This window comes from Capsella rubella, unplaced genomic scaffold, assembly GCF_000375325.1.
Source record: "Capsella rubella cultivar Monte Gargano unplaced genomic scaffold, Caprub1_0 scaffold_3, whole genome shotgun sequence".
NCBI lineage: Eukaryota > Viridiplantae > Streptophyta > Magnoliopsida > Brassicales > Brassicaceae > Capsella > Capsella rubella.
The window spans coordinates 7,053,971-7,065,936 of NW_006238921.1; the positions used below are offsets into that span (position 1 = coordinate 7,053,971).

The window sequence follows — 11,966 nt, forward strand, 5'->3', positions numbered from 1 at the left end:
CCGGTTTACTCAAAACCAAACCGCTTACCAACTAAGTGACAGATTGGTTTGTAGTGTTAGATTCATAGATTGTGCTGTATCATGCCATATGATATGACTTTAAGTAAAGATGTTACAAAGAGAAACATTAATATCTGAAACAAAGTCTCATAAGCAAACTAGCAAATCCAAAACTGAAAATCTAAAATTCACTCAAACCATAAGTCAAACAACAGCATGAAGCAAGTGAAAAACAAGAACAATAGTCTTCAAAGACACTAAACTGAAAATAGGAAACACATAGCACTACTGCCACCAATTATAATAATAGTCTCAAGCAGGGGCTTATAGCTTAATCTGCCTCGGCGTAAGCAGTTTCGAGATGAGCTTGCTCGGCTTCTCTAACTTCCTTCTCGGTCTTTCTTCCTTTCTTGGACTTGTAGTAAACACTCATGAACGTTCCAATAGCTCTGTACTTCTTGCGGCACTCCTCATACAGTTCACCATTGAACATCCTCCAGAAGCTCTTCTCGTCGAGCTCAGACACCGCGTATTGAGGCTGGAATCCATGGTTCTCGATCAGCCATTTCTCCATCTTACGCACAGCTTCTGATCCATCAAACTGTTCTCCTCTTAGGACAGGGCCAGGTGCGTAGTAGACTCCAACATCAGTGAACATCTGAGCATCTTCTGTGTCTCCTTGTCTGTTCTCGTACTCAAAGCCTGGTTCTGGGTAGATCTGGCCTTTGATTGGCTGCTTGAAGAGTTTGTGTGGGCAAAGCCAAATTGGATACACCTTAAGGGGACAAGAAAGGCCAAAGAATTCATGAGATTGCTAATAACATTAAAGAAATAGTAATCAGTCATGACTTAGAGGTTTTAGTTTTACCTCCATTTCGCGGTGAACCCATTCGAGGGCATCACCAACCTTGTAAAGAGGAACAAGCATGTCCTGAATAACATGCATATCATGGTAATAGTTCCTGATAGCTTCACCTTGAGTGGCCTTAAGAAGGGAGACCTTTGGAGGCATCAACCAACCAAAGAGGAACCTGAACCAGAACTGATCACCAAATGGAAGAATAAGTTTGCCTTCCCAGTACAAGCACCTTGTGTGCCTGTGGTAGTATTCCCTTGTCGGGATGTACTCAACAAACTGTCCCTTTTTCAGCGCGGTCTGCGCATGCTGGTAGAACCATGGCTTGAACCACCATCCCACATTGTTGATTTTGTTCCCTTTCTTCTTTGCCTCTTCTTTAGATGCGTATGTTCCAACCATCATCACTCCTTCAGTTGGGTTGTAAACCATGCCTTCAACGAAATCCGGGATTTTTGACTTGTCACCGTCTTTTGGCGCGAAAGAATCGATGTAACCTTGAGCCAAGGCTTGAAGATCTCCCTTGACTGGAATGTAAGTGAGTCTCATGTACTCCTTGATTGGAATAAGCCTGATCTCTGCGGCTACAAGGAGTCCGAGCGTTCCTTGCGACCACGGGATTGCATAGAAAAGATCGGAATACTCATTATCCCTTGTGGCACGGACAAGTTCCCCACCAGCTAGAACGATCTCATAAGCCTCGACGGTATCTGCGAACAAACCATAGATGTGAGAGCTTCCTTCAATACCATATCCATTGATGAGTCCACCAACCGTGAGGTCATCAAGCTCAGCAACAACAGCGAGAGCCAGGTTCATTGGGCAAGTGACACGAGAAATCTGTCCCATGTTGACAAGAGGCTCCACTCTAGCAATCATCTTCTCCTTGTTGACCTCAAGAACGTTACGGAACTCTCCCAAGTCAACCTCGAAATGCCGGGCTCTCTTGTAGTCAACGTTCCTCATTCCCACAGCGATCCAAGGCTTACGCGCAGTGCAGACCAGCCCGTCCTTGGCCGCGTCCCTATCCTTAAGCCTTTTGATGACTTTCTTCACATTCTCGTCATGCTCCTTCTGGCGTTTCTCAAAGGACTTGGACTCCGACCAGATGTCCCCGAGGTAGATGAGGAAGTAGAGTGTGGCTGAGAAGGGAAGGACGATGAAGATGACAATGATCCATCTGAACTTGACAAAGTAATCAACCCATGTCTTCTTCCTCTTCGGCCTCACAAGTGGTGTCTGAAGATCCGACATGTTGCCGACACTTTGAGATTCCTCTCCTCACTGCATCAAAACAAAAACAAACAAAATGCTGTAAGAACAAGTACACAAAAGATGCTCAAACTTTGAGAATTTTAAATCCATCATTGTACAACTCAACAAGGCTCAAGAGAAATGTTCTTAACACCACCAGAATGACAAAAAATATAGATCAAAGTCAACGAAACTTGGGAGCTGCAAACCAATCACTGAAAAAATCAAGGTGGCTCAAGAGATGAGCATAAACATACCAGAATGTGAAAAATGATTAGTTTCTTAAATCCATAAACAAGCATACATTTATATACATCACCGTGTGTGTGTGTGTATGCAAATAAATATGGAAAGTGTGGACTCCATGGGGGAGCTAGTAAACAGAAAGACAAAGAGACATCATGAAGTTATGTTGTTCTGTAACTATCAGTTGTAGGAGACCAAAGTTATACACACACATATTGAAAGGACAAAGAAACATAAAAGAACTGGATTTGGTTCTAATCCATAGATCTACATATCTAGTCTTCCTACAAAGCCATCAAACACAGTATGTCTGCTTTTTTTTTTTGCACCCCAAAAAGAAAATTATGAAACTTGTGCTTGAAATTCAAAGAGTGAGTTGGTTAAGACTCCAAACCCACATAGTTCACTGGTAGTATGTAGCAACTATGGACCAAACAGTTCAAGAGATCTAAGGACACAAAAGATAAATCAGCGACTGAGAAAGACACAGAGAGAGGTAGTGAGAGTACCTGAAGAATCCAAGGGCGAGGGAGAGAGAGGATGAGATGTGGAAGTGTCTGATGAGTGAGAGAGAGAGAGGATTGTCTTATAAATATAAACGTAATTCAAGCCAGCCTGCTTTATTTTGCATTTATCGCACAAAACAAGGTGATTACCATTATTATTTCATTATATTTTTATAAAATATTAATTTAATCATTTCCAATGTATTCATAAAAATACATTAAATTAAAGTATCTTTTTGTTGGTTTTTTCTTTTTCTTTTGAATAGAAATATAAATATAATTAATATGTTGTAATAGCAATTGGATTTAAAAATGATATCTTAATTAGTATTAAAGGAATATAATTTCTTCAACATTGTACGTTGTTCCTAAAACAACATTTCCAACTCTTTTTGTACTTTTTAGTAGTAGAAACTCATCTTCATATATTAATTATAAAATTTATAAATTAAAAAGTTTACATTAGCAAGCAATTGCAGTTATGGAAGTAATCAACCAAAAACTGTTTATATGTTATTAGGATTAAAAAAAAAGTTAGGACAAATATCTTTGTATGGATGTTGCTCTGAAAAAGAGTCACTGCTATAAATAGGTAAAAGAGAATTAGAAAGGCAAAAAATCAAGCAGTTTCAATTTCTTTTAAAATATAGGAAACTTAAACCTTTGTTTAAAATTTAATATTTTCTTTTGGTATACGTTACAATAAAATTAAGAAGGTATTCAAACACTGCAAGACATGTGTCCAATCAAGAAAATTTATACGTTGCATAATATTGTATGTCAAATTTTTTTTTTCTTTTTTTTTTTTGTAAATGCATTTTTTAAGGTCTTGAATGGATTAAAATTTGTTTTCTAAATGCATATAGTGAAAAAGTGCTAAAGCATATGCCAATGCCATCTTCAATGAAAACTAGCCTATCCTATATTTTGTTTATTGGCAACATGTTTTATTAATACAACTTTTCATATCATAATTTATGATGAACACATCTCAAACATTTCGTTTTGATATTTTCTACTGGTGACAATGGTGGATATGTCATGATTTGAGCAAGAAAAAAAAAAAAAACACTGCCTAAAAACTACATTATCAGAAAAAACATGTAAAGATTTCTTTCAATTAGGATTGAGAGCTACTTATTTCTTTCTCTAATGGGATGTTCAAATCTGTTCACATATGTATTACACTTCACAAAATAATTGTGGGTTGATTATATATTGATCAAAATATCAAAGGAATCTGCAACACAATAACAAGGTCCATTTTTATTTTCATCAGAGTTAAACTATAATTATTATTTTTGTAGGTACAATTATTTATAAGTACACCTACATAATAATAGATGATAAAAGAAAAAGAAGCTTACATCATGTTATTTGGTGAGAAAGCTCTCTCTCTATATATAAAAATACTACTATATAACCAATGATTTCCTCTCACGATCTGCTAAAGTTGATTTAGTAAATAGAATAAGAGATATTCACATGAACTTTAAGTTGATAAAATCATGATTTTTTTTTATATATAAAATGGTTACACTTTAAAGTACTCAATTGTTCACAAAGTTTTTTTTTTTTTTCTTGTCACCAAATAACTAATTATTAATTTGAAATAATTTGTTTTTTAAGTGTTTACAGGGATGATGGCCTGTTTGAGAATGACATCCAGCTCTTGCAAAAATCTCAAAATCTATATTATTCAGTTTATACTTTTGAGAAGCAGAAACTATATATTTTGGGTCGAATATTGAAAATATGGCTAATCAAAAATTGGTATCGCATCAAGTGGAAGCCAATCATCCAATTTTGTTTTGAGAATTTTTGAGAAATACCCCTTTTGGTGTACCCCTTTTTAAATATACCCTTCTTTTTTATCCATTTTCAAAAATACCCTTTTCAAATATGAAAAATTATAAACTTTTATATGGTTAATAAGGTTTATGAAGATCATCATTATTACTGGGAAACTAAATCCAAATATTTATAATGTTTTAAAAGGTTCTAAACGACATTTATAAGGTTTTTATAAGGTTTCTAAAAGATTTACACAGTTTTTATAAGGTTTTTAAAAGATTTTTAAAAGGTTTTTAAAAGGTATTTATACGGTATTTATGAAATACATATATAAATTTACACACATATAAAGATAATTTGTGTCTAGAAATATAAGCTTACACATATGTTTTTAATAAATTTTAAATTTTATAGTGACTTTTTGATAAAATTAGAAAGATGGGTATTTTTAAAAAGTGGTATTGGAAAAGGGGTATTTTTGAAATTCCCCCTTTTGTTTTTATGTTTTGTGAATTATTGGTCTAAAACAACAAATACTTATATATATATATATATATATCCAATACAGAAAGAACATTACTGTTTGGTCCAAACGAAAATAACATAAAAACCGTCTTTGTCTATTCCTTAACTTTTTCTGTAATTCGTAGCTCAATAATATATAAACAAGTATGAAGAACCAGTGTAAATAAATATATGATATAAGTTGTGATTTATGAAATATTGGAACCCATAATAAATGGCTAAACACTTATATTTTTAGGTTATGTTCTCCTTTTTCCCTTTGAATATTGCAAGATTCAATAAAGAAAACAAATACAATTCGTTTTTTCAAACAGTAATAACAATTACTATGCAAAATATTTTATGTTACTGTAGTATGTAATAGTGACCAAAAAAAATGGAGAAAGAAAAGGACAAAAGAGAACGGAGAAACCAAAGAAAGAGAGTTGAAGTTTGAAAGACAGCATAATAATAATAATAAAACTATCTAATCTAATTCTTCCTTTTATAAACGAGGACTGTCCACCTCCACATGTGCCTGACGTGATCTCAACTCCTTCACGTGATTTTTCGCCCCCCTCTCTCGTTTTTTTTCTTTAATAAAAATTCTTAATATGATAATATCTTTATTTTTTACTACCTTCCCTTTTATATTATTATTATTTTCTGCACTTCCTGTTTTAATACTTTTTTTTTTCTGAAGAGTGGGGAAAAAATCTCATTATTTTAATGTACCCACGATTGCATAAGTTTAGATCTAAATCTCCCCTCTTAACGTGCGATTAAGTGATACATCTGGAACACGTTAAACTCTCTAGGTTGCATTCATTCGTGTTTAACATTATATATATAAACCCATGATTTGAGCAATAACAATCAATTATTCCACTTTTAACATATCTTTTGGTTTTCCAACTTTTCCTGACTTTCCGTTAGACAATATATATTCTGTTAATGTTATCCTACTCTTTATCAATTTAAACGGAAACATGTTACTTCAGCATCGAAAGATATAAGGCGTCTCCTCAACAAATATAACCATGACACGGAGACTTCTTTCCTCCTTTGGCTTGGTTTAAAAGCCCTGCCATATACACATAGACCATAAGTATTATTTCCAACATGTGTAGCAGCAACAAGATTCCTAAATTGATCCTAGAGTGAAAGGTGTTATACTGCAGATAGTTCACAGTTTGTTAAATTATTGTAAATACTATACACCAAAACAACACACAATAAAAAGAAAGATTCATTCGTAGCTATGGGCCTATAGTGTGTATTGAACTGTGTTCCCTACGTTGCGGGTTGTAAAATGCTATTTTAAACCAAATAAAGCAACTAGTCTAATCTAATATCTTCTCTTAACGACCTGGGATCATAAAGATGAATAGATTGGGAAGAAAAGAGATTCGCTATTTGATAGCCATGAAGAACTATAAGATCTTCCTAACATGATCTAGCAAAATGCAAAGTTTAAAAGCCAAGAAACCAGCAAAAACGAAACAAACCGAAGATGAATAATGTACCTTGTCTTTAGACTATGCGCATCGATATCCCCGTTGACTTTCTGTTGCTCCTCCAGAACACCATACCATGGCAGAATATTACAGTTGATGTATCCAACAACTGGGACAAAATCTAGAAGAAGGGAAAGAAAAAGCTAAGTGGAGAAATCATTACTACTTCCAAGTGTAAACTTCCCCACCAATAATTCCCAGAACACTTTTCTAAAGCCTACAAGTTGGTGGCTGCTAAGGTATCTTCGTGCTATGTGTAAGGGGAATCCTTGCAGAAAAAATAATCTTTATTTGAACAGAGAATATTTTTTCTCATTTACTATAACAAACCATTGGTATACACGTTGATTCACAGTTGTAAGAGATTGGGTGAAATGGACCCTAAAACTTTGTGCCGCCAATAAGCGCCCCTCTTCCACATGCATACAACAGCATTAGAATGTAACACAAAACTGTGACCTCGTTATAAGCCATCTCTAAGGCCGAGAAGAGAAAATTATGGTACCTGCCAATAGAAAAGAGGCTTTGGTCAGTCAATCAACAATGGGACACTAATAAATGCAAACTTCAGAACAAGATTTTGTCACTATAAATAGAAGACTCGCCATACCATTGCACAATCTTTACAAAACACCACACTGGTTTTTGCGTTTCTACTGTAAACAGAAATGCCAGGTTCTCAGAATCGTTGCAGTTACAGAAACTTTGGTTCATCATTTTCAACTTACATAGTTTTATTTTATCTAACTGACAACTCATTTTCGAGAAAAGATTCCAAAACAGAAACTACGCCCAGCATAATTCCAGCGAAAATAAATACAGTAATTCCAGAAAAGATTGCAAGGCTGGTTCTCAACTATACGCAGAGATTCCATATATTCGACTGATAGTGGCAGCTATAGGCATAACTTACAAATTTTGCATTTCTGGGTTCACAGACTTACTTTGGCAAATGAAATCGCTAGTGAACTACAACACCATGTTACGGGTTGAAGAAACTTGAGCCGCCCATGTTGATAGCAACGAGTGCCAGTACAGAAGTGATTACACTGAACCACAACAATGCTAATCCTGAAATTAGAAAGCTTGATAGTTTTAGAACAAGCAACCATAGAAACAAAAATCATCATAAGACAGAGCCTCCATATACCTCCATCACCAATAGAACCTCTATCGGAACTCGCAGTGTTCACTTCTAAATCTGATATATTGGCATTCCCAGGATCCTTCGGTTGAGATTTTGGATCCGCCCCAGCCTTTGAAGGAACTGGTGTCACGATTGATTCACCGTCATCAAGTTTATTGTTCCCAGATTCTGATGAAACTATGCCTTGAAATTCCTCACTCAAAATCAATGCAGACAGCACATTCATAAATGACTCTTGACTAATATCATCAGAAGGAATCTTGTCATTCTGCACGAATGAGCTAGGTTCTTCCGAATCAGACATTTCATCATCAGAAGCATCTGCATAAGTGACTTTTGCATTGCGTTTATCATCTTCTTCATCCTCCACATATGCTTTGTATGTAAGCCGGAGTAGTATATCTCCAGCAGATCCCTTTCCGAACAAACTCCATCCGCCTCGCAAACTAACAATTTTGTCTGTAGGAACCGTATCTGGCAGTGATTCAAGGTCCACCTGGATGTATAATAAAGTAATAAGGTTATGTAGATAGCAAATCCGATTCATCATTTCCTGTTAATTTGTGTAGAGTCTCATATTTATAGGTAAGCAATAGTGACAAAGTATCAGAGGAGAGGCTGACTACTCAAAACTACAGCATCAATATATAACTATGTGTTGACAAGTTTTTCTGCAGAAAACATGTGAATTGGTTGCATAGAAGCCGGAACTGGAAAAGTGCCACGAACAGCTATGTGAATAAAGGTGCACTTTCTATACTAACAAGAAGATCAATAACCGATAGGGTGCGTAACCTGAACAATGAGACACAATCTTTTCAAAAGAGGTGTGTCATACTCAGTATAATATCAGGTACGACTAATACAGCAAAGGCACTGTCAATTTGTTATTGCGGCAACTAGTTGTTCACCCACTGTTCTTCTAACAGCAAGCTGCTATCTATCAGCATCGGTGATACTTTTCAGTCTTATCTTCTTGATTCAAAGAATTGAGATGTTGTGCGGGAGAATAACAGGTTGAAATTGGGTTCTTATATTATGAATAACAAACATGAAAAAGCTAGGCACTGAAGTAGATGACCATCATCTTACGAAAACATTTCTGATAACATATTAAGCCATTCTTTTGCAGATTATAAATAGAATAAAAAGAAAGAGGATTTACCTCTCCGTTACCAATAGCCATATCGGCAAATCCAAGACAGTCGTTAACTTCAATTTGTAATACTTGCTCTCTAGGATTTGAAACAAGGAATTGGAAATCCTGATCATATTAATGACACAGATATATTCCATAAAAGATTAGCAATTTAACAAATACTAATTGACCACCATATTATGAATATGCCACTAAGATATAGGCAGTTCAACCTGATTCCAGATTGGCTGACCAGGAGCCCCAATCACTGTAGTTTGACTGTTCTTTTTACTGCGGATAACTTGATCACCTATTCGTAGAATAACATATGGATCTGTTCTACCTGTTACATCAAACAAAATGTGCTGAATGATGGATTATTTAAAGTGACAAAGGATTCACTAAATGTGATATAAGCATTAGTATATCCGATTTCTAATGCTCAACGAATTTGAATGAACTTAACGGTATATATACACAATACAACAACACAGACTGCTAGAGACCAATTGAGGAGGAAGAAAGCTGTGGAATGAGTATAACTTACCAGAGAACATGTATGGAAGTTTTTGGGCATTTACAAGAGTAACAGAAAGTTCCCCAACAAAATCCTTGTTCCCTTCCTGCATTTCTCCAGACTTTGAGTCTTCTGAAACAGGGCCAACAGCTTTTCCTTTCTGGAAATCCAAGACAATTTTCTTTGGGCGGACAAATAATCGAGGCAAATCTTCTGTCAGCAGTTTGGTCAAGAACCTGAGAGAAATGAAGCAATGTAAGGAGGAAGGAAACTGATCTATCCAAACATCAAGGAAGATAAACAATCAGCATATGGAAAATGCTCAAATGCATACCAGTCTCTGATCAAAATTATGCAGATTGCAACTTAATGTCTATGCTCCCAAAAATCACAGGAAAAAAAAACATATAGCTAAAAGAAGTTACTAAACTCCTCTCTACAACTTTAAACCTCATTTGAACAGGGAACAACTTATCAACTATAAAGCGCTAAACAAATCCAGTATTAAACCATTGACTGAAAAAGAACAGTAAAGTTTAGCAAGACTTACATTGATAGAACAGGAATTCCTGATGCCATCATCCAAAGCATTCATGCAAAAAGAAGAAAATGATATGAGCAAAGTAATACTGTAAATCATCGTCAAATTAGAGGAGATGCCCTTCCACATTATTCAGGCATAGTTATAAGTATAATGATACATGTATTATGATTAACTCATACCCATTAGATTAAATAGTCGGAATGGTGCAAGCTCAAATTTGATCTTTGGAAGTGATACAAAAGCCCATGATGCTGCTCCAACCCAAGGCGCAGAGGGAATCAGTCTTAATTTAACCCATAGCTCACCGTCAATGTCAAAATCCCGAATACCGACTGGCACGACTATTGGGATGATACCAAATTTTAAAGAGAGCATTAACAACATCCGCGCACCACCAGTATATCGAAGACCAATCTGGTACCTATATGGGACAAAAAATGAGAGCATAAGCAACCTTCAACCGAACCGTGAACAGAATGGAAGTATCCAAGCTTTAAACGAACCAACAGAGAGAACAATTCCAAGATGCAGTGAACAGTGATGTATTGCATCAGTTTGATTCATGCCTTAAAAAGTCACTGACGTCAAAACTTACTATACTCTTGAATCAATATTCTTTTGAAAAAAACGAATGTAAAATAAAACTCATCAGAAACTTCGGTGGTCGGCAAACAACAACAACTGAAAGCAAGTAAGAACGATTCCACCATTTGATCCACTAACACAAAGGTATAGTTACATAGCATAAATCATAGGCAATAGCAGCAAGGTATAAACTTACTGTAAGTCATTGACACGGCGGGATGTCCTCCTCTCAACATTTCTAACAGACAAAGGCTCATCCCCAAGAGAGAATTGCTTTATTTCAACCCTTTGCACGTAATCTGGCTTCTTCAAGTCATCAATAACTGGCTGCAACAATCCAACAAGCCAATTCTCAATCCCACCTCTATAAACTTTCCAGAGCTTTACCAACACCATATTAACCCACTCCACCGACTCTTTCCTTTGCAAATCCTTCTCAAGGGACAGCGCAAAGCTAGTGGGAACCTGTGCCCATGGCCCGGCTCCTCTTTGGCCTCCGTCACTGCTCATTTGCCTCCGCCTCTTTCTCCAGGTCCATAGCTTGTCACAAATAACACCAACAAAGAAGAAGAAGGCGAACAAACCAATGGCATTACGACTAATCGGTGGCGTGGGGATTGGATGGATTACACCTAGCTGAGTCCTGAGCTTATCCACAATCGGGTCTTCTCTAAAGTTAGTGAAATTGCTTCGGTCACCTTGAATTACAGACTCCTGCGAAGACGACGATACATCTTCATCCTCGAATTCATTTGAAAATCGAGTAACCACGAGACTTCTCGCAGTTCTTCTCGCAGAATCCGCTAATCCTATGTTCTTCGCATCACTACTACGAATCCCGCTGGAAACAAACCTCAAATTCGAATTCGAATTCGCATTAGCCGCATGGACTCTAAAATTCCGACGGAGAAGCCGCCTCCTCGCGAAGCCATCGCAGAACACAATCAGGCCGTGCTCATTGGAGCAGGGACAAAGCATACGACGAGACACATAAGCGTGGGACAAATCGAAACTAGGACAAGAAGAAGAAGATTGTAGAATCATTTATCAATCGTATTCACCGGAAACTCCACGCAGGTGAACCTAATTGACGCATCTCTCCGCGGTTAACACAGCCAGAACACAAAATAGCAACGAATGTCTCACAGCAACGTGAACACTGAACACTGAACACAGCACGGTAGCAGCGAAATCAGTGACTCCCTTAGGGATTAGGATAAGAAATTCGAATCGAGAAGGTTCAGAAAGAATAACGACAACAAGATTGGAGAATGCAGTGATCGGTGGAGAGTCTATCGTGCCCTTTGTTTTTGTACCTATGCGAACCAGAAGAATGTGCGACTATTAAAGGACCTCTC

The 11,966-nt window shown here is 36.5% G+C and overlaps 2 protein-coding genes across 3 annotated transcripts; both read right to left on the reverse strand.

Moving 5' to 3' along the window:
* Positions 1-112: 112 nt before the first annotated feature.
* On the reverse strand, positions 113-2,959 carry LOC17891784 (delta(24)-sterol reductase). Its single transcript, XM_006297283.2, has 3 exons — positions 2,866-2,959; positions 869-2,140; positions 113-775 (listed from the first exon to the last, which is right to left on the reverse strand). The coding sequence occupies exons 2-3, from the start codon at positions 2,108-2,110 to the stop codon at positions 332-334; spliced, it is 1,686 nt and encodes a 561-aa protein (XP_006297345.1). The 5' UTR covers positions 2,111-2,140; positions 2,866-2,959; the 3' UTR covers positions 113-331.
* A 3,029-nt stretch (positions 2,960-5,988) lies between these two features.
* LOC17891704 lies at positions 5,989-11,950 on the reverse strand. 2 transcript variants are annotated; one of them, XM_023785849.1, is made up of 11 exons: positions 10,805-11,950; positions 10,203-10,444; positions 10,030-10,048; positions 9,510-9,715; positions 9,196-9,305; positions 8,990-9,088; positions 7,828-8,320; positions 7,622-7,748; positions 7,288-7,333; positions 6,687-7,182; positions 5,989-6,244 (listed from the first exon to the last, which is right to left on the reverse strand). In XM_023785849.1, the coding sequence occupies exons 1-8, from the start codon at positions 11,650-11,652 to the stop codon at positions 7,660-7,662; spliced, it is 2,106 nt and encodes a 701-aa protein (XP_023641617.1). In that variant the 5' UTR covers positions 11,653-11,950; the 3' UTR covers positions 5,989-6,244; positions 6,687-7,182; positions 7,288-7,333; positions 7,622-7,659. The 2 variants fall into 2 exon arrangements, with proteins under 2 accessions (XP_023641617.1, XP_023641616.1); XM_023785848.1 differs by lacking the exon at positions 7,288-7,333.
* Between the last annotated feature and the right edge of the window lie 16 nt (positions 11,951-11,966).

What these genes read in the sequence shown, in the direction of transcription:
- LOC17891784 (XM_006297283.2), bottom strand. Translation starts at nt 2,110, where the DNA reads ATGTCGGATCTTCAGACACCACTTGTGAGGCCGAAGAGGAAGAAGACA. An exon ending in GGGTTCACCGCGAAATGGAG is followed by an intron (nt 776 to 868) that starts GTAAAACTAAAA and finishes TGTCCCCTTAAG; the next exon opens with GTGTATCCAATTTGGCTTTG.
- LOC17891704 (XM_023785848.1), bottom strand. Translation starts at nt 11,652, where the DNA reads ATGATTCTACAATCTTCTTCTTCTTGTCCTAGTTTCGATTTGTCCCAC. An exon ending in ACTTCCATACATGTTCTCTG is followed by an intron (nt 9,306 to 9,509) that starts GTAAGTTATACT and finishes TTGATGTAACAG; the next exon opens with GTAGAACAGATCCATATGTT. An exon ending in GTCAGCCAATCTGGAATCAG is followed by an intron (nt 9,089 to 9,195) that starts GTTGAACTGCCT and finishes TAATATGATCAG; the next exon opens with GATTTCCAATTCCTTGTTTC.